General features: G+C 37.6%; 3 protein-coding genes and 1 long non-coding RNA gene across 10 annotated transcripts in view; 2 read left to right on the forward strand and 2 right to left on the reverse strand.

The window, feature by feature from the left end:
* Nucleotides 1-1,382, reverse strand: part of LOC121394546 (E3 ubiquitin-protein ligase DCST1-like) — a 7,612-nt gene extending 6,230 nt beyond the window's left edge. The window contains exons 1-2 of one of the 2 annotated variants that reach the window (XM_041565932.1): nt 1,331-1,382; nt 11-136 (exon numbers count right to left, since the gene is read on the reverse strand). In XM_041565932.1, coding sequence (XP_041421866.1) covers nt 11-136; nt 1,331-1,352 — 148 coding nt within the window. In that variant the 5' untranslated portion in view covers nt 1,353-1,382. The other variant, XM_041565931.1, reaches the window with a different exon arrangement.
* The window catches only part of LOC121394560, a 22,526-nt gene extending 16,144 nt beyond the window's left edge, over nt 1-6,382 (forward strand). For all 5 annotated transcript variants that reach the window (XR_005961771.1, XR_005961770.1, XR_005961767.1 and 2 more), the window contains one exon: nt 6,079-6,382. This is a non-coding gene — a long non-coding RNA (uncharacterized LOC121394560). The remainder of the gene's footprint in view (nt 1-6,078) is intronic.
* Nucleotides 1-20,682, forward strand: part of LOC121394554 (basic leucine zipper and W2 domain-containing protein 2-like) — a 337,450-nt gene that overhangs the window by 124,793 nt on the left and 191,975 nt on the right. The window lies entirely within an intron of this gene.
* LOC121394549 (E3 ubiquitin-protein ligase DCST1-like) lies at nt 3,064-14,238 on the reverse strand. The gene is made up of 15 exons (XM_041565938.1): nt 13,757-14,238; nt 13,563-13,640; nt 13,255-13,383; nt 13,041-13,180; nt 12,131-12,329; nt 11,431-11,574; nt 10,965-11,086; nt 10,625-10,773; nt 10,413-10,512; nt 9,975-10,070; nt 9,762-9,888; nt 9,536-9,652; nt 9,055-9,197; nt 8,702-8,815; nt 3,064-8,146 (listed from the first exon to the last, which is right to left on the reverse strand). Exons 1-15 carry the CDS (start codon nt 13,950-13,952, stop codon nt 7,922-7,924), a joined length of 2,079 nt encoding a protein of 692 aa, XP_041421872.1. The 5' UTR covers nt 13,953-14,238; the 3' UTR covers nt 3,064-7,921.

Below are 20,682 nucleotides of genomic sequence, written 5' to 3' on the forward strand. Positions count from 1 at the left end.
TTTTTCTTACCGCTTCCGATGCACAATCCAACAATTGCTCCAAGGAAATACTTCACTTGATAATATTCATTACTGTTGCTGAAGAAAAACCGGAAAAGCAACGTAGGGAGCATTTTAGCCAAGATCCGTTCCAATGCTGAAAGGACAGAAATCAACTCATTAAGTACAATTATCATTGCTTGCTGGAGTCTGTTAGTAAGACCCATTTATAAAACCAAACAATTCCCCAACGCTGTATAATGCATGGGTGTATATATCTTACATACAGGTTAAATACTGATTGATACAGGAGATTAAAAGGGTCTTTCTGCTCATCAGAACTTGTGACTACAAAAATATTCAAATTATTTGCATTTGGTTGCTGAAAACCCCAATAACTAAATATAAATAAATATTACTAACATCACTACTGCTACAACTACAATTTGGAATACAGAGAACATTTCTATCAAATCCAGGAAACACTGTTACACTGTTACATAAAAAAGCTACTGGTTATATAATGCCCAATATAGACATGCGCTAAAATCCTATGAATTATAACATTACATTTCTAAAAATATAACTATGTAAATGGCAATAGACTCTCCCACATTTACAGCTAACAAGAGGATCTGTACAGCCATCATTATATTCAATAAAAGGCAATCATTGGGATGATTTCAATCATATGTGTATCTACTACTGGTTCTATTATCATTTATCTATCATTCTATCTCTAAAAAGTTACTTACTAGTCTTTGGCTGATTTCTTTTCATTTTCTTCGTTAATATAACTGGTTTCTTTTCTTTTTCAATATTAATATGTATTTCATTATTATTTAAATTTAAATTTTTCATTTTCTAAATTTACGCAAGAGCTTGGCACAAACGTGCTTCCACTCTCAACGTAAGCTTAGACAATAATGACAGGTGTCTGTGAATCCTTAACACTGCATAACTGTCACAGATGATGTCATAATAGGGATTCAGCCAAATGATGATGTCACAATAGTCTGATATACTAACCTATTGTGATGTAATTGATGATGTCATAATAGGGTATTGTGATGTAATTGATGATGTCATAATAGGGTATTGTGATGTAATTGATGATGTCACAATAGCCTGTAATTGCCGGAACATTCTGGCTTCTACTAGAATATATAATTCTAAATCTATTACTCTGTGTTTTTTGTTATACAAAACAGATTATACAGATTTATATAATCTGTTATACAAATACTTATATTTAGAAATAAATCATTTTTAGCAAAATAACTCCAAAGTTTAAAATACCATCATATATTATAAACCTGTTTATATCTAGTAGAAAAGACAAGTAACTTACTAGTGTTTGGCTTTTTTCCCATTCATTTTCTTCTTTAATATTACTGGTTTCTTTTCTTTTTCTATATTCATTTGGATTTTATTATTCATTATTTGGATTTTCATTCTGTATCTATTCAAAGATATTACAGTATCTATTATATAAATACAGGTATAGGATCCCTTATCCGGAAACCCGATATCCAGAAAGCTCCGAATTACGGAATGACTGTCTCACATAGGCTCCATTTTATCCAAATAATCCAAATTTTCTTAAAATGATTTCCTTTTTCTCTGTAATAATAAAACAGTATATTGTACTTGATCCCAACTAAGATATTATTAATCCTTATTGTAAGTAAAACCAGCCTATTGGGTTTATTTAATATTTAAATGAATTTCTAGTAGACTTAAGGCATGAAGACCCAAATTACGGAAAGATACGTTATCCGGAAAACCCCAGGTCCCGAGCATTCTGGATAACAGGTCCCATACCTGTACTTATATTTAGAATAAAAAAATTATAGCAAAATAACTCCAAATTTTAAAATACCATCAAATATTTTAAACATGTTTATATCTAGTAGAAAGAAAGTGGGAGTAAAAATGTATGTCTATAACCATATAGTTTATTTAAACAAAATAAATACAATAATAAGTCTACATACCAAATGAGACTGATTTACTAATTTAAGTGGAGAGCAGAGTGGATAATAATAATGTTAGATATTTTCACCTAAAATGTCTGATTCGTTAAGCAACAGCTAGTAAAACAATGCAAATAATTTGAGCAAATAACTTGTGTTTTTATCACATATTCTAATCTCTACTGAGCAGGGCGGTGGCAACCCTCTGTATCCCTTAGTTACTATGTTTTTATTTAATTAGATTTGTATGTTTGATGTGATCATCCTTCAATTGTACCGAGCTGTGCAATAATGTGATAAAATATTTATGTACGTTGGTAACAAAAAAAAACTTCAATTTTCAAAAGTCCATCAAATTACTCCAAATTGGTTGTAGAAGTTCCCCGATAGGATAAAACACCAATTTGGCAGGTTTTATATGGTGAATAGTTGAATTTAAATTCTTAAAGAGACAGTACATGATAAATTGCGATATTCACATTTTTTTTTTTTTTAAATTCGAATCAAATATGGACTATTCCCTAGTCGAATTACACTAAAATTAACTCAAAATTCGAATTTAAATTTTCACTTTGACCTTTGATAAATTTGCCCCATACTGTAGGGCAGTATTGGGCAGAATTAGCGTTGACTCCTCCAGCAGAGAAGCCCCTTAGTCTAGTTCATATAGATAAAGGGAGTCCAGCATTCACCATGATTGACTACTGTGTTAGCTTTATTGTACTATACCAAATCAACCGGACAAGGGGAGGTGTGTATTTGCTGAAACATTGTTTTCATTTGGAATGGCACAATAAAGCTAACACAGCAGTTAATCTTGGTGATGGACAGGCGAAGGCTGTTTATATGCAGCTATCTATAAGCCAACAAAATTCTGGCATCATTTACAAGATGGATGAGGATGCTAAGGCTAATTCTACACTCAGCCCAGGTGCAACCACATGAGTGGATTTTGGCTGTAAAACAGCCGAGTGTGGCATTAGCCTACTGTAGTAACTCAAGTAATGACTGGAGTGGTCAGGAAAGAAAAGGTTTCTTTCAGCTCAAGACCAAGAGAGTAGGCATTTCTAAAGAAAATATCCTTTAATTAAAGCACAATGTATATTACATTTTGACAGTCAATCTGTTCTTGAAACACAACTTCAACACAGGTGTCATAGCTTTGTCTCAGTGTCTGAACCTAGTTTTCTTGCATGGTATCTTCTCAATCCTGCTATCCAGTGCTGCAGAAACAAAATTACATTTACAGAGGGTTCTAGGGCTTGTAATGAAACGATCAGTAAATAACAACAAGTAGGGAAGATTCTTGAAATGAACAGCACATTGGGTAGAATGCTCTATAACAGTGGTTTCCAAATTATGGGTCTGACTCCCTGTGAGGGGGCTGTAGCAGTGGAATCGGTGCTCAGTCTGAAGGTTGTGCAATTTGGGGAGAAAGTCTATTTGTTCCATCAGAAATTGCAAAAAACTAGCTTGCAATTCAGTTAGGTTAAAAGGGTGAAAAGTTACTCTGTGAGTACCTTTAAAGGTAATTGTTCAGTATAAAAATAAAAACTGGGTAAATAGATAGGCTGTGCAAAATAAAACATGTTTTCAATATAGTTAGTTAGTCAAAAATGTAATGTATAAAGGCTGGAGTGACCTGATGTCTAATATAATAGAACCCAACTTCTTGCTGTGCAGCTCTCTTGCTTTCCACTGATTGGTTAACAGTTAGTAACTGTTCTTGGAAGGGCTACCCTGGTCAAAACTACTGGGTCAAAAATACCAGGCAGGATTATCTGAGACTGACGTGATGATCGGCCAGTCACCGATCACCATGTCAGTGCCCCGCCTCCAGAAGGTCAACATTATAGGTTATAATTAGGAATAGTGAGCCAAATTGCAGAAATATCCCTTACCCAGAAACCTCCAAGTCCCAAGTGTTCCAGATAAAAGATTCTATACCTGTACTTTATATATGCATAAGTATGTAAGTACTGTATGTAAGGCAATAAGTTATATAGCAGTATATGATATTAATGTTTAAACTTTAATAAGCATCTAGATTTGTTTTAAACTTATCCATGCAATTGGATGTTCAGATCATTATACACATAACTAGAAACTAATGTATAAATCAAAGCTGTAAAGATTACTCCTCTTTTATTGTTTTCAAGCAGATGGTGAAAATTTCACTCTAAGCAATTATTTTATATGTTTGTTTTTTTTTAATGAACTGAACTCATGTAAATATGGTAAAAATTTTATACACAAATCTGCATGGCATAAGCAGAGCTTTTAAACTTCTAAATTAAATGATTTTCATCAAAGTTACATTGGGCAGCTTGACATTTACACTATAACAAAGAAGCAGTATTCCATAGTTTGAAATAAAAAAAAACAGACTGTAGCAATTCATCAAGGTATGTCATTGAATCACTAACCAATAATTGTCTTTCTGCCCTTTGACCTGCAATAACCTGCCAAGATATGTCAATAGTAAGTTACACTAATATAGCTGGTGAAGTAAATAAATAAGAGATATTTGTCAAATTATATTGGTTATATTGGTGCAAAGATTGCATCTTATGTGTTGAATCTGTATAAGTGAAAAATCCATGAAAATACTTTAAACGAATAGTCTCCTGATAAAATTGACCCTATGTGTGTAAATGTGATAGGGTAGCTGGACTATGACAAATGACAAACAAAGGAGGATGCTGATAGCTGGAGTTCGACAACAGCTTGAGGTATTTTAGTTTTAAGTGGGATGCTGGAGCTGCTGGAGGGCTGCAAGTTGACTCTACCTTGCTTTTTTTTTATCATAACAGATAGGGGCCCAGCTCTAATTTTTCCCAGGGGCTAGTTACTAAGTACAATTTGACATAAAACACCTGTGACATAAAATTTTTATGAGTTTATTTCACTGTTTAATGAACCTTGTGCCCTTTAACCAGTTACACTGACTCCTGGGAGGACCAATAGCCACTAGTCATTCCATCCAAAGAGCCAGAGAACCCTATGCTCTCACTAGGGGTGAACCTTGGGACACTCTTTTACCAGCCTGGACAATGGGAGGAAATATTTACAGGTATAGAGAGGCTGGTTTTATTTTATAACGATTGGCAAACCAAGCCGTCACTCACTTTACTGCAGCACCAGGATTGGCCCATTCCATTTCATTACACACACATTCAGCCAATAGGGTTACTGCTAGCATTCAGCCAATAGGGTAACTGCTAGCATTCAGCCAATAGGGTAACTGCGAGCATTCAGCCAATAGGGTAACTGCTAGCATTCAGCCAATAGGGTAACTACTAGCATTCAGCCATTGTCTCCTTGTCCTGGGGTGGGAGCAGGGTATGAGGGTGGAGCAGCACAGGAGGCTGTGGCTGGAAAGAACAATTCTATTTTCAAACAATCTGATATATTTGGGCTCAGCTATAGCATTGACCCCCAGTCCTTATTTAGTCATATTACTACTTCTCATCACATTAGCTTTAGTGAACTGCAACTCCCACCATCTCGTCCGTGGATACTAGGGATGCACCGAATCCACTATTTTGGATTCGGCCGAACCCCCGAATCCTTCACAAAAGATTCGGCCGAATACCGAACCAAATCCGAACCTATCACGCAACTTCTGTGTGGTTTCCCCCACATAGATCAAACCACAGTATGCAAATTAGGGGTGGGAAGGGGAAAACATTTTTACCTCCAAAAATTCACAAAAGGTTGTCGTGTATATGTTGGAGTGTCCCTGTGGTTTGATCTATGTGGGGGAAACCACACAGAAGGTGCGTTCTCCCAACATAGATCAACCATCAATACCAGAAATAAAACTTTGCCAGTGTCTAGACACTGCTTAGAAGTGGGACATTCGGCTGAACACCTTAGGTATCGTATTATCCAACATATTCCACCGTTAAAAAGAGGAGGTGAGGAGGTGATCAAGTTCTGGCCCTTAAAAAAGCTGAGGTCCAGTGGATACACAGATTAAATTCACTATTTCCGAAAGGACTAAATAGGGACTTTGATTTACATAATTTCTTATAGAAAGGACACGCCAGGTATATTTGAACATGTAAATATGTATGTAAGCAGCCTAGATCTTTTATTTTTACTTTACTTTATTTTTCAGATCTCTTATCGGTAGTATTACAATTGGTTCTTTCCTAGCAGGTTTGCTGAACGCGGACATCGTCTGCTAAACACGAAGGATTATGAACGAGGTTGAGAAAGGGTGCGAGATGCCCTCAAAACGTGGCAACGATTCATAACTCTGTACAGATAAGTTATGAGACGAACTTTATTACTCACTGCTATTGTGGAACTGCACAGAACTTTATACAGAATGTTATACAGACATGCTATGAAAATTTGCATATATGCACTGAATGTGCCATTGTTTTTTTGTATCTGAAATAAATGCTACATTTTATGGAGTGCGACCCAGTTGGAGATTTGTATATTGGGATTGACTCCCCACAGATACGGTTAACGCACCAGACACCCAAAGCTACTTGAATAGTGCATGATATATGTTGGACTGTTATATGTCTCATTTAAGACCGCAAGTGTGCAAAGTTTACCCATAATGCAGTGTATTTTCCCGCAAACATAAATGTGTAATTTGTGTTAAAATGACATCAGCACAGGATTCTTTAGGTTCAAGTCTATCTAGACTGATGCCGGCCACATTGGAAACCCTGGAATTACCACCACCTTAAGGTGGCACAAATTTCTCATATGACAAATACCCTAAAATTAAAGACACTGTCCTTAGAGGAGGGTAAGATGGTAAAAAAGAATATGCAAAGGCAGATTCACATTCATCAGGCATTTTGTACCTTCTTGGCAATAAACCAATGGTTCTATAATAAAAGTGTCAATTTCATTACTTTTTAATGAGTATTATACTTTATTTACTCAGCACTGACATATTTACAGTGCTTAACCAAAGAGTTTTCATTACTTACATCAGCATAGTTGTAAGTATACTTTTCAAGTGTGCACTTATACATGCAACTTTACTTTGCCTTCACTATTGTTTTTCCATTATTTCATTTTTTTCAAAAATAGGCGTTGCTTTGGGCAGTCTCTCTCTCTTAAAAGCCACAAGCTAGTGGCGGGGGATGATCCGATGGCTCACACAGAAGGCCAACTTAGATTTCGTAAGATAGAAAAGGGTGTAAACAACAGTAATGTGGAGTAACCATTATTGGTTTCACAGGGAATGCTGGAAGCACTGCTTCTTTTCCCAGTTGATCGTTAGCTCTTTGGGGCAACGATAAACCTGACATCTGGATGAATATATGGAACTTTTGTGCTGTATACCGTCGGAGCGCAATGTGACTCCATAGCTAGTACCGTGCTTCTGGGTCCCTCCTGTTCAGTAATGACAGCACTGTAAATGGGAGAAGTGGCCGACAGCTGGCAATCTAAACAAAATATCTGTTCAAGGTGTGCTGATCTGGGGCAGTTACATGCCAGCATACAGCAGGGGTCAATTACTTATTGGTGGGGGCTCTTTGGAGGCTGTTCCTGCAACAATCGTTTCACAGCTCTGTCATGACAGCCCCTCAGCTCATTGCCCAGTGATCTCATTAGCCTGTCTGCCACGATTTCTCAATAATAATAAGTGGAGCCAGGAAAGAGACAACCTAACCGGGCTTGACGCCTTAAGGTGGCCATAGACGCACAGATAATATGGTATGAAACAAATTTTAGTGCAATATTTAGTATGTATGGTGGGAGACGAGCCAACTGATAGCAAAAGACTTGCATATCGGTCAGCTCGTCAATAGGGCCGGCCGGAAAATTTCTCAAATACAATGGACACATATTTATAAAAGTTTATTAAAGTTTATTAAATACTGATTATATAAAATATATGTTTAATATATTTTACAAAATATATTAAAAAAAGTATATTATACAAAACATTTTTTTAAAAAGGGGGAGGGGCCGCCATCACTGTAGTATTATTCTTCACAGAAGTAATTTTCAATTAAATCATCTGGTAAGCAAACAAAGCAGCATTTCTTTATCTCCTTCCAGCAGTCGAGGCAGTAGGCTGTGTCACAGTTTGATGTCTTGCAAATATAGGAAGTCTTGGTTTCTTTGGCATTACAAACCAAACAGCGTCGCTTTATAATGACTCTCAGCCATTTCATTTGTCGGAATAGCATACCAGGTATAGACATCATCTGTGGACAACACAATATAGTCAATACCAAGCCAAGGGGCGTGAGAATCTATTTACAGCAATGGCAGCTGAAGTAAGGGTGGTGGCAGACATGGCTACTGGGGGAGATTAGTTGTCCAGAAACAAATTGCCTCTTCTTTGGACTAATCTCCCCTAAATGCCTTCCCGCCGGCTAGAATGTAAATCGCCGGCAGGATGGCTTTGTTTTCCAAAGTCGCCCGAAGTTTCCTTGTGAGGCAACGTCGGGCGACTTCGGAAAACAAATTGTTCAGAGTGACATCCCGCTGGCGATTTATATTCTAGCTGGCAGGAAGGTATTTAGGGGAGATTCATCGCCCGAAGAAGAAGCGATTGGTCACTGGGCAACTAATTTCCCCCAATAGCCATGTCTGCCACCACCCTAATGCATTAGAAGAGTAAGCGAATGTATTTTGTGCACATAGTGCAGCTAATGTAGGAAAATGAAAGCTAAGGCAAGGTGCTAGTGTGTTGGGTGCCAACTAATGTGCTGTAGGGTGATGAGCTGTAAAAGACAGAAGCTCAGGTTAATACTTACAAAGTTTCTGTGGCGGTTGGCAGTGATCATTAAGTTCTTCCTCTTTATATTTAAATACAGGTCCCTGTACCTCAGTAGCTCATTATAGAGATGGAGAATTCGCCTTTTCTCCGTCTAAAGGAAAGAAAGCAGCAGGTGGAGGTGTTACACAGTTATTTACACTAAGAAATACATCAGTTCATTAGTAGGACAAAAAAAGTGGAATTTTGTAGTGCCCTTTCTGCCATGAGCCAAGGTGAGAAAATAGACACATGGGCCACTTTACCAGAAGCTAAAAAAAGCCCCCCCCCCTCCTGTTTAATAGATTGTAAAATATTCCTAAATAAAAACTCTCTCAGCTCATAATATCTTGCCTTAGGGTAAAAGTAAGCAGCCAGGACTCTGCACAGTCGGCTCATGTATATCTGGACAAAAGGAAGGATCAGCGTGATGGTCAGTAGTAAACAAGTGCCGATATATTGCTGGGACGTCAGATGAATCGGTTGCGCCAGACAAACTGTGGAGAATCAGAAAGAAACTGGAGTATTAGTAATGCTGCCAGTATGAATGATATGTCTTGTTGGGAAATGAATAGAAAATGAAGCCCCGAAAGATACTTATAATTCCTTTCATTCATATTGTAACTAAGCAGTTTAACTGTTAAGCAAGACAACCAAAACAATTTCACCTTAATGGTTCTACAGATTGTTTGGCCATACAATTCATATCAGCTACCTGTGTGATTTTCCCATTTAAATGAAAGTGCTTGCTACATGTAAGTTCTATTGATATCTACAAAACTTTAAACACATGGAGTACAGCACATTGGAAATGTCAGTGAAGCTTTGCACATACCAGTATTATTGGTCACATGAAGCGCATTAGAGGACGTATTGATATTTCCAATTGTGTTCCGGAGAAATCTTGCCAGGAATCCGGTGCCACCAACAATCACTTCTAGATTGTGTTTAACTGCAGGGTAAAACGAGAGGTGGATTAAGCAATATGGAACAGAGAGAAGTATGAACTATTAACAGATTGCTGTTAGAAACATACAGTAGTACATTCAAGACATACTTACAGCCAAAGTTGTAGCTAATATTGGAATGCTTGATAGTAATGTCCATGATATTTTGGACACCCAAATCCAGTCCAAGTAAAAGCAGGCAAATAACAATCAGCGGAATGCACCCTATCATAGCGCTTGTCTGGAAGAGAAAAGTTTGTTATTGTATTTATGAAAGAAGCAGGGAACATACCGTAATCTGCTAGAGAGTATTTGATAAGTACTTACCAATGCTTTCACCTCTGGTCCATGGAGGGCAAAGTTTATTGGGTAAATTAAATCTGCACGTTCCCCTTTTTTCAGCGGTAGCAGGTGCCTCTTTCCCTGTAGGATAAATAAAAACAAGAGTGATTTCCTGGTCTCTCATTTACATTTTTAAATATCCTTAGCTTGAAAAACAAACACTTCTGAACAAAATGAGCCAACAACAAACTTACTCTTACTCAAAAACTGAAATCTACTCTCCTAGGGCTCCTCATGCAGTATTTAATGTACAGAAGAAGAGCACATTAGGATTCTCACTCATCTTAATTCTTATATACTTCCTAAACTTTTATAATAACTTGTATACACTTCAAAATGTAATTAAGAAATGAGTGCATTTATAGAGCACAAATAAATATATACATACATAACAAAAGACAGTATGTTTGCTGCCAAACTAACCTGCTTCCTCCTACGAGCGTCGATTTGTTTGAAGTACGTTGTTATGTACACATTGTCGTGGCGAAGGTTTGAATTGTAATTCTCAACATAGCCAAAAGCTCTGCAAAGACAAAGGGACCAGAGTGAACCCCACACAAAAACCTCACACAAAGTAAACCATCGATATTTGGCTTCTGCAGTATTAATTGGTAAACTAAAACGAATGTACTTACGAACTGATGTATTGGAGGAAGAGTAGAGACAAAACTATTTTTATAGCCTTCATAGCTTTCTGTGAAACTGATTCGCTCTCTTCAACGGTTTCGGACACATTTTGTTTGACTTTCTTCAGTGTCGTATCAAATATGGTTTTGTTTCTGACCTGTGTTCAGGCAAAGAGAGAAAAAAGTATATGAAAATACTAGCCAAGGGGATCACAAGGAACATCAGATAAACTTCATAGCAAATAAAGGAAATATTTTAAAAGCACCGATTGATTGGCACCCAAATAACAAACAGGATCCTATCAGCAATGGAGAGAGTCTCCGATGAGGCATATTTTGCGAAACTTACCGTAATTTGAACATCTATAGTGACATTTTGCTTGAATGTGTCAATGGCCCCACTGATATTATCATAGAGTTCTCCAAACAAAGGGTCAATGCGGATGTGCTTCTTGCACAATGGCAGGAACCCTAGAAATAAAAGCAGCAAGTCAATAAACAACTACAAATACTTCCCTCCCACTACTGTCAAGACATTTCTTGTTGGATTTAGGGGAAAATTACCTTTATATTACATGTTAAATTATGATATAGATGGGCCAAATCAAACCAACTTTGAAATTTATCTTTTTATTATTTTATTATATATTAGACAATTTTGCTTATTTTTAAAAAAAATTTTTTTTTGCTTAACACTACAGATAACGCTGTTCAGTAGTAACCCCCCTGTCACTAAATAACTATATATGGTGAAAATGCCAAATTAAATTTCTACTGTTGGTTACAAGTGTCACATTTTGTTTAAAGATACTTACAATTTAAAGCGCCGCAGACAAATTTCAATTTCATTGGCCAGCACAATGCATGATTGAGAACAGGTAACCATATTGTCTCCATGCATTCATCATATTTCTGATCAAACCATTCATGGCACTTCCCTATGCCCATTTCAAAGAGATCTGTTAGAAAAGAAAATGGATCATTAATTTGTGTAATGGAGCTGTCACCAAAGCCTACATGTTACCCTGCATCTCACAATTATTCGGGTATCTAGTATATAGGATGTGCATAATTCTCTACATACACATAAATATCATGAAAAAATTAAGGAACTTTAATGCTTAGGAATGCTGAGACTCCACTGTGTAGAATTCCAGCTCCAGGCAGAACAAGGGCACACGGGGTACCAGTTCTGCTACCCCTACACCAAGTTTTACCTGATCCATGGGGTATCAAAGCGCATGTGGCCAGAGCTGGGCCAGAGCGGCCCGGGGCCCTAGGCGGATGCGCAAAAAGACGGGGAGAGAGTGGACAGCATGGGGTAGGCGACAGAGCAGGTACGTGACTGCCACCCTCCCAGCTTTGGGCCCTAGGCACATGCCTACTCTGCCTACCCCTAGTTCCGTCCCTGCATGTGGCCATCGGTTTGAGAAAATAGTGATATATTTTCAGCCCATAAAGTATTTGGGAAAACGAAATGCAGTGAGATGAAAGTGGGTGTACTTGGTAACTTACGTTCACAGCGCAGGAAAGTCTTCATGCTAAATTTCTTCTGAGTATTCATTAGTAACGTTTTGTTTCTCTCGATTTCTTCCCTTATCAGTTCTTTCTCTCTCACATTGTCGTATCCCTCAGTGCTTTCAACTTCTTCTTCTACCTCACGGAAATCATCAGTTATTTCTTTGGTGTCCTTTGTTAAATTCGATGACCTTTTCTATAAAAAGAAAAAGAGACATTTTTCATACAGATAATATAGCTGAGGGGTGCTTATAACCACTATTGCCAGTTGTTCTCTGATTTATTCTCTTTACCGTTAATTTCAGCAATATGTAGGGGCATATATATATATATATATATATATATATATATATATATATATATATATATATATATATATATATGAAATAGTGAAAGTAGAGCTCAATACAGTTTGCAAGTGTGAAACTCCACTTCACTTACTTGTATAGGATTTTTAGGAATTGTTTATCAAAGAGTGAAGATAGACAGAACTCTTTTTTCACCTGTTGATAAACGTGCCATAAAAATTCAAGTCAACAGAAGAGGTTGTGAGTCCCCTCGGGTGAACTGGGAGGTCTATTTTCCCTCTATGTCAAAAGTGCCCCATAGTTACAGCATTTGATACACAAACTGGTGACCATGAAATTATTACTGAGAGAACAATACACATTGATCTAACATGACAGGATTGTACCACTCAAGGTCTCAAAGCATTAAGTGCACTTTGTAAAGAACAGGTGCAAATGTGAAAGGGTTTTTAATCCCAGGCCTATAAGGTATTGAGCTATACAGTTAAGCCTATAATAACAATCTTGCAGCATTTACAAAAATGCATATAAAGATTTGTCATTAATTATCATAATTGTGGGTCCCACCATTTTTTGCTAAAAAATATCAATTTCATTACCGTCAATTGACCAAATATCCTCTTTATAGGTTCCATCATTGATGTGTACATCATCTTTGTGTGGTTAAGGGTCATCTCTCCTGTACACTCAAAGCTCATTACAAGTAGTTCTATATTTTTCATCATATTAGGAACAGGGCCTAAAAAGAGAAAAGGGTTTAGTACATTGTAAAGAACAAATACGGAGTAAGTAGAATGACTAGCCAGTACATACCATCAGTGATTGCTTTGATAGCAACTGTAGTTGTTAGGGCACCTGTACTTTCGCACAGGATAAGCAGGAGTATCATCAATGTCGAGCAGCGGAAATTAGTGGACATTGCCCATCCGAAGGAAAATATAGCTGAGAAAAGAGCAACAGGGGGAGATGCATTAGGTTCAGCCTATAAGTACAACAAGGGCCATAACTTGCTATCACATAAATATACAGGGCCCATAACAGGAAAAAAATTACAGGAATATACTTACAGACAATAAAATAACAAATAAATAGTGATAACAGTGAAAGAAGTGTATACTCACCATTATTAACAATAAATATGCAGACTTTGATCTGGTCATTCAAGGTGGTTAATGGATAAACCAGCAAAAAGTAAAGTGCTAGAGAAAGAGAAAAAGGTATTAGACTGGATAACGTACACCTTACCCCTATTATATGCCATACTCTCATTGTATCAATCTCTCACACACACTTCATTTTTTCACTTTTTTCTTACCGCTTCCGATGCACAATCCAACAATTGCTCCAAGGAAATACTTCACTTGATAATATTCATTACTGTTGCTGAAGAAAAACCGGAAAAGCAACGTAGGGAGCATTTTAGCCAAGATCCGTTCCAATGCTGAAAGGACAGAAATCAACTCATTAAGTACAATTATCATTGCTTGCTGGAGTCTGTTAGTAAGACCCATTTATAAAACCAAACAATTCCCCAACGCTGTATAATGCATGGGTGTATATATCTTACATACAGGTTAAATACTGATTGATACAGGAGATTAAAAGGGTCTTTCTGCTCATCAGAACTTGTGACTACAAAAATATTCAAATTATTTGCATTTGGTTGCTGAAAACCCCAATAACTAAATATAAATAAATATTACTAACATCACTACTGCTACAACTACAATTTGGAATACAGAGAACATTTCTATCAAATCCAGGAAACACTGTTACACTGTTACATAAAAAAGCTACTGTTATATAATGCCCAATATAGACATGCGCTAAAATCCTATGAATTATAACATTACATTTCTAAAAATATAACTATGTAAATGGCAATAGACTCTCCCACATTTACAGCTAACAAGAGGATCTGTACAGCCATCATTATATTCAATAAAAGGCAATCATTGGGATGATTTCAATCATATGTGTATCTACTACTGGTTCTATTATCATTTATCTATCATTCTATCTCTAAAAAGTTACTTACTAGTCTTTGGCTGATTTCTTTTCATTTTCTTCGTTAATATAACTGGTTTCTTTTCTTTTTCAATATTAATATGTATTTCATTATTATTTAAATTAAATTTTTCATTTTCTAAATTTACGCAAGAGCTTGGCACAAACGTGCTTCCACTCTCAACGTAAGCTTAGACAATAATGACAGGTGTCTGTGAATCCTTAACACTGCATAACTGTCACAGATGATGTCATAATAGGGATTCAGCCAAATGATGATGTCACAATAGTCTGATATACTAACCTATTGTGATGTAATTGATGATGTCATAATAGGGGTATTGTGATGTAATTGATGATGTCATAATAGGGTATTGTGATGTAATTGATGATGTCACAATAGCCTGTAATTGCCGGAACATTCTGGCTTCTACTAGAATATATAATTCTAAATCTATTACTCTGTGTTTTTTGTTATACAAAACAGATTATACAATTGCAGTATCACTCTGTGGAGTTTTCGCGCGGATTAGATTTGATTGTAGACTTAGGACTAATGGACTGTAACATGAGATCAGCTGCGTTATATGCGCGCAATAAAGGTCCAGTTAGCCATAAACTACTTTTAGAAATTCCCAGCCATCAAAGTCAAGTGTGGAAGCAGGAATAATCTGAGGGGACAACAAGAGAAGCAAGACTTCTTCACCACAGAAAAAGAATTTGAAATCATTTTGCAATGAAAAACATATGAGACGAAGGAGGCAACATTCGTTCATCACCTGATGATTCGCTTATTAATATATTTGGCCGTGTGAAGAGAAGAAACTGGTTTTGTCCCATTTAAAGGTTCAACTGACAGGTGGCAGCATGATATAAACAAGAAACTGGATTTATTTTAGACAAAATTAAACACTATTAACACACCATATAAAATGATTTAGTTTTAAATGTTACGTTAAAAGGTCCTTAAAGGAGAACTAAAACCCTAAAAATTAATGTGGCTAAAAATGCCATTTTATATACTGAACTTATTGCATCAGCCTAAAGTTTCAGCTTGTCAATAGCAGCAATGATCCAGGACTTCAAACTTGTCACAGGGGTCACCATCTTGGAAAAGTGTCTGTAACACTCCACATGCTCAGTGGGCTCTGAGCAGCTGTTGAGAAGCTAAGCTTAGGGGTCGTCACAAATTATCAAGCACAAAATGAGGTTGGCCTGTAATATAAATGATGCTACAGGGGCTGATTATTAAATTCTGATGCACTGATTGCACTGGTTTCTGTTCTGCATGTAGTAATTATCTGTATTAATTACTAATCAGCCTATACTGTGACATTTATATTCTATGTGTACTGTATATTGTTAGTGGGCTGCTAAAGCTCAGTAAAGTGACAGCAGCACAGAGCATGTACAAGAGGGGACTAATGGGTCATCTTTGGAGACACAGATCTTTTACTGCTAAAGGGCTGAGGTTGCCTTGGGTTGGTACAGAAGCTCAGAACATAATATACAACATTTCTAGCCTACTTCTTTAGGCTTTACTTCTCCTTTAAACATACCATAGGCAGCAACTAGATGTGCTCTGCCATAAGCAAGTGATATGTGCAGAGTTCCCTAGCTCATAGTATTCCCATGCACTCACCAGCTTGTGAGTTAAGAACGAAGCTGAATAAGGTTTCTACCACACAGGTGGTTGGAGATCGAAGCTTCGCTTCTATACAGCTGCCCAGAGCAAGCACTGAGCATGTGGAGTGTCACGGACACGTCCAGCAAAATTGAAAATGGTGAGCCCTACGAACCTCTTTGAAACCTGGATCATCACTGTTGCTGATACAAACTTTTAGGGCAGAGACACACGATCAGATTCGGGGAGATTTAGTCGCCCGGTGAAAAATCGCCTCTTCAGGGCAATTTATCTCCGACTTCGAAAACGAAGCGCACCGATTGCCATCCCTCCTGCTTTTTACATTCTAGCCAGTGAGAGGCAGTTTGGGGAGATAAGTTGCGCCCGAAGAAGAGGAGATTTGTCGCTGGGCTGTTCCTGACTCATGGCAACTTACCTATACAGTGGGCACATGTGTAGGGCAAAATAAAATTTTTATTTGATGTTTTGAAGGTTTCTAGGCATTTGTAGTGCTGATACGTATTCCTCCATTGAAATTTGAATTTGGCGCCGTATGCAAAATGAACCATCGCTAGCGAAACTTCGCTTCGCTTGGCGAATTAACGCTAGCGCAACTTCGCAAACTTACGCTACCCCTGTGCGCAACTTCGGATTTTAGTGAATTTGCGGAGCGGCTGGCGAAAATACGCCTGGCGAAGTGCGGCAAAGTTGCGCCTGTCGCAACTTCGAATCTTAGTGAATTTGCCCCTATGTGTTTCAAGCTTTACCACTGCAGATCCCTTCAAACTATTTTCTCAAACTCACAACTTGAGTTATCAGGAGGTTTGTCTGGAATGACAATACACCCGTGGATTAAACTTGTGATACTGACAAGGGACAAGGACCTTGAAAAGATTATCATGCCATTCTAAACAGAATAGTAGATTGGCTCCATCACACCGATACCAAGAAATAGCACGTTATTCATATATCTGCCCTGGTCTCATACAATCCATAGACAATCCATAGACAAGTACAATTTAAGAGGATCACCCTGTTCTTACTGGTACACTGAAAATATGGGACATCTAGTTTTTCCAAGGAGATCGGTAAATCAATTTGGCAAGTGGCTACTACAAGACAACCTACCCACCCCTCTACCCTTTTCACCCAGACAGACCATCTTGTATTCTTTCAGGTCTAGCATTTCTACAGTTTGAGAGGACTTTTTGTAACCCCCTTTGAGTCCATCTGCTCTAAAGAACAACCCCCTCATGTTCGCTCTCTGTTATATAAAAGAAACTCTACACACAAACCCAGAAATCGCTTGATTGCAATACATTCAGGCATGGAGTAAAGACCTAGAATTTGAAAGTGGTGAGGTACAGGCAGGCCAATTGACCCTGAACTTAATGAAGAGTTCTTGCTACTGCAGAACAAAAGAAACAAATTACAAACATATGATCCTTTACCCAGAAAGCTGCGAATTAAAGGAAGGTTGTCTCCTATAAACTCCATTTCTATCAAAATAATTCAAATACTTACAAATTATTTCCTTTTTCTCTGTAATAACTAAACAATACCTTGTACTTGATCTCAACTAAGATATAATTAAGCCTTATTAGATTAAAAATATTTCTATTGGGTTTATTTAATGTTTGAGAATTTTTTTAGTAGACAAAATATGGAAATTCAAATTTACGGAAAGACCCCTTATCCAGAAATCCCCAGGTCCCCGAGCATCCTGGATAGCAGGTCTCATACCTGTATTACCAACGTGGTACTACACATTAAAAAGTTATGGTGAACTGCCTCAGACTTGTGCTGACACTGCAAGGAGATGGTGGTCTCATTATTCCATATTTTCTGGGATTGCCCTAAAATCAGAAGCCTCTCTGAAGAAATACTTAATATCTGTAAACCTCACAACCCAGTTTACCTCTTACTTTTCCACTTGAATAAACCACTTTCCACTTTTTTCTTCCACTGAGCTGCACTTACTGAATGCTGCCAATCAATTAATTCCTTTACACTGGAAATCACGCCCCCGCCAATAAAGGAATGAATAATCAAAATGAACAATATAAATACTTTTCAGGAACTTTCTTTTCGTGATGTCATTTTGTTTACTTTGCCGATTTACTAACGGGCGCTGGTGTGAATTCACTAGCGAAGTGGACCTACTCTAGCACTACTTAGTACCTTACGCCAGGCAAAGTTGCGCTATGGTGAAGGGACGTAACTACGCGAATTCACTAGCTTGCGCATTTTACTGAATGTTACCTCTTGCACCAGACTTGCCTTCGCCACCTCAGACCAGGCGAAGTGCAATAGAGTAGATAGGACTTGCTTCAAAAAAAGTTGAATTTTTTTTCTAAGTCCCAAAAAATGCTGGCGTCTTACTTTTTTAAGGGTGATCAGCTGAAAAAGATCGTAAACTTTTTTTGGGGTACCCTCCTTCTCCCCTACATTTCCTAACATATGGCACCTAAACTATACACTGGGCACATGTATAGGGCAAAATAACAACTCTATTTTATTTTATGGAGCTTTCCCAGGCTTGTGTAGTGTAATGTATTTGGTGCTACATATACGTCCATTGTACTTTAACTTGGCGCCGTATGCAAATTAGGCATCGCTAGTGTAACTTTGCTTTGCTTGACGAATTAACGCTTACCTGGCTTGCAACTTCGAAGGTAAGTAACTTTGCCCCTCTGGGTTTCCTCCTTTTTAATGCTCTGCCAGGACTTTACTGCAGCGGCTTTCAGTTGCTGTTTGTTTATGGGTGTTTCTGTCTTAAGTTTAGTCTTCAACAAGTGAAATGCATGCTCAATTGGATTCAGATCAGGTGACTGACTTGGCCATTCAAGAATAATCCACTTCTTTGCTCTAATAAACTCCTGAGTTGCTTTGGCTGTATGTGTTGGATCATTATGAAACACCTCCCAATCAATTTGACTGCATTGAGCTGGATTTGAGCAGACAGTGTCTCTGAACATCACAGAATTCATTTGGCTGCTTCTGTCCTGTGTCACATCATGGATAAACACTAGTGTCCCAGTGCCACTGGCAGCCATGCACGCCCAAGCCATCACACTGCCTCCATGTTTTATAGAGATGTGGTATGCTTTGGATCATGGGCTGTTCTACACCTTCTCCATACTATTTTCTTGTCATCATACTGGTAGAGGTTGATCTTGGTTTCATCTGTCCAAAGAATGTTATTAGCAAAGTCCAATCTATCTTTTCTATTCTTGATGCTTATGAGTTGCTTGCACCTTGCAGTGCATCCTCTGTATTTATTTTCATGCAGTCTTCTCTTTATGGTAGACTTGGATATCGACACGCTTCCTCCTGGAGAGTGTTGTTGACTTGTTTGGCTGTTGTGAAGGGGTTTCTATTCACCATGGAAATGATTCTGCAATCATCCACCACTGTTGTCTTCCGTGGACGTCCAGGTCTTTTTGCGTTGTGGAGTTCACCGGTGCTTTCTTTCTTTCTCCAGATGAACCAAACCGTAGATCTTGCCACTCCTAATATTGTAGCAATCGGATGGGTTTTTTCTGTTTTTGCAGCTTAAGGATGGCTTGTTTCACCTGCATGGAGAGCTCCTTTGACCACATGTTGTCTGTTCACAGCAAAATCTTCCACATACAAGCACCCCCCCTCAATTCAACTCCAGGGCTTTTATCTGCTTTAAGGAATTGCCCACACCGGCCCATGAAATAGCCTTTGAGTCAATGGTCCAATAACTGTTGAGCCCCTGAAATGAAGTGATTGTTTTAAAAAAAAAAAAAAAAAAAGGCTTTAGTTCCTCACATTCGCAATTTTTTATCTTTTTATTCAACCCACTGAACTAAAGTCTGCAGTTCAACCACATCGAGTTGTTTCATTTAAAATTCATTGCGGTAATGTACCGAACCAAAATTAGAAAAAACAGTTGTCTGTCCAAATATTTATGGACTTAACTGTATGTATTTATGCAAGTGCCCATTTAGGTGATTTGCTATCCTTTACATGGCAGTTCCTATAGGAGCCATTTTTTCTGGGATGTGCTTGTTTTGGGTGGTCCAGGTGAAAGTCATCATTGGTAATGCTTCCTGCATACAACCACTAAGCAAGATGGGCAATTGATAAAGAGAAATATTCTGTTTAAGAGTACATAGAGGTTAGGAATAAAGCAGAGTAGTGATCAGCAAAATTTCAGCTGAATACATTGCAGTCAAGGGCTCCTTTGTTGCCAATTTCTTACAAAAAAGTTCTTTAAATGTTCTTATATGGACAGAGAGGAGAGGGGTCAGATATGACTGGTTGATGTGGAAGGCAAGGGGTACATTAAAATTATGTCATTTTCTTTGCATTTTGTTTTCTATCACAGAAGACTGCATGGTGAAATTGTAAAAAAAAAAAAACTCATGGAGAAATTGTAGCACGTACTCAACATTTTTTGGTGCTGGCAAAAAAGCAATTTTCACCACAAATATGTATAAAGTTCTGGTGGTTCCTCTATTGATCATACATACATCTATTAACCGTGCACCCACAAAAAAGTAAGGATGGGGACCCTTTTCATTTTATATAAAAAAAAAAAAAAAAAATATATATATATATATATATATAAGAGTATCAAG

The sequence above is a fragment of the Xenopus laevis genome, chromosome 6L (assembly GCF_017654675.1).
Source record: "Xenopus laevis strain J_2021 chromosome 6L, Xenopus_laevis_v10.1, whole genome shotgun sequence".
NCBI classification, from domain to species: Eukaryota; Metazoa; Chordata; class Amphibia; order Anura; family Pipidae; genus Xenopus; species Xenopus laevis.

What these genes read in the sequence shown, in the direction of transcription:
- LOC121394549 (XM_041565938.1), bottom strand. Translation starts at nt 13,952, where the DNA reads ATGGGTCTTACTAACAGACTCCAGCAAGCAATGATAATTGTACTTAAT. An exon ending in TATCAAAGCAATCACTGATG is followed by an intron (nt 13,181 to 13,254) that starts GTATGTACTGGC and finishes TTCTCTTTTTAG; the next exon opens with GCCCTGTTCCTAATATGATG. An exon ending in GACCAGAGGTGAAAGCATTG is followed by an intron (nt 9,889 to 9,974) that starts GTAAGTACTTAT and finishes TTTCTCTTCCAG; the next exon opens with ACAAGCGCTATGATAGGGTG.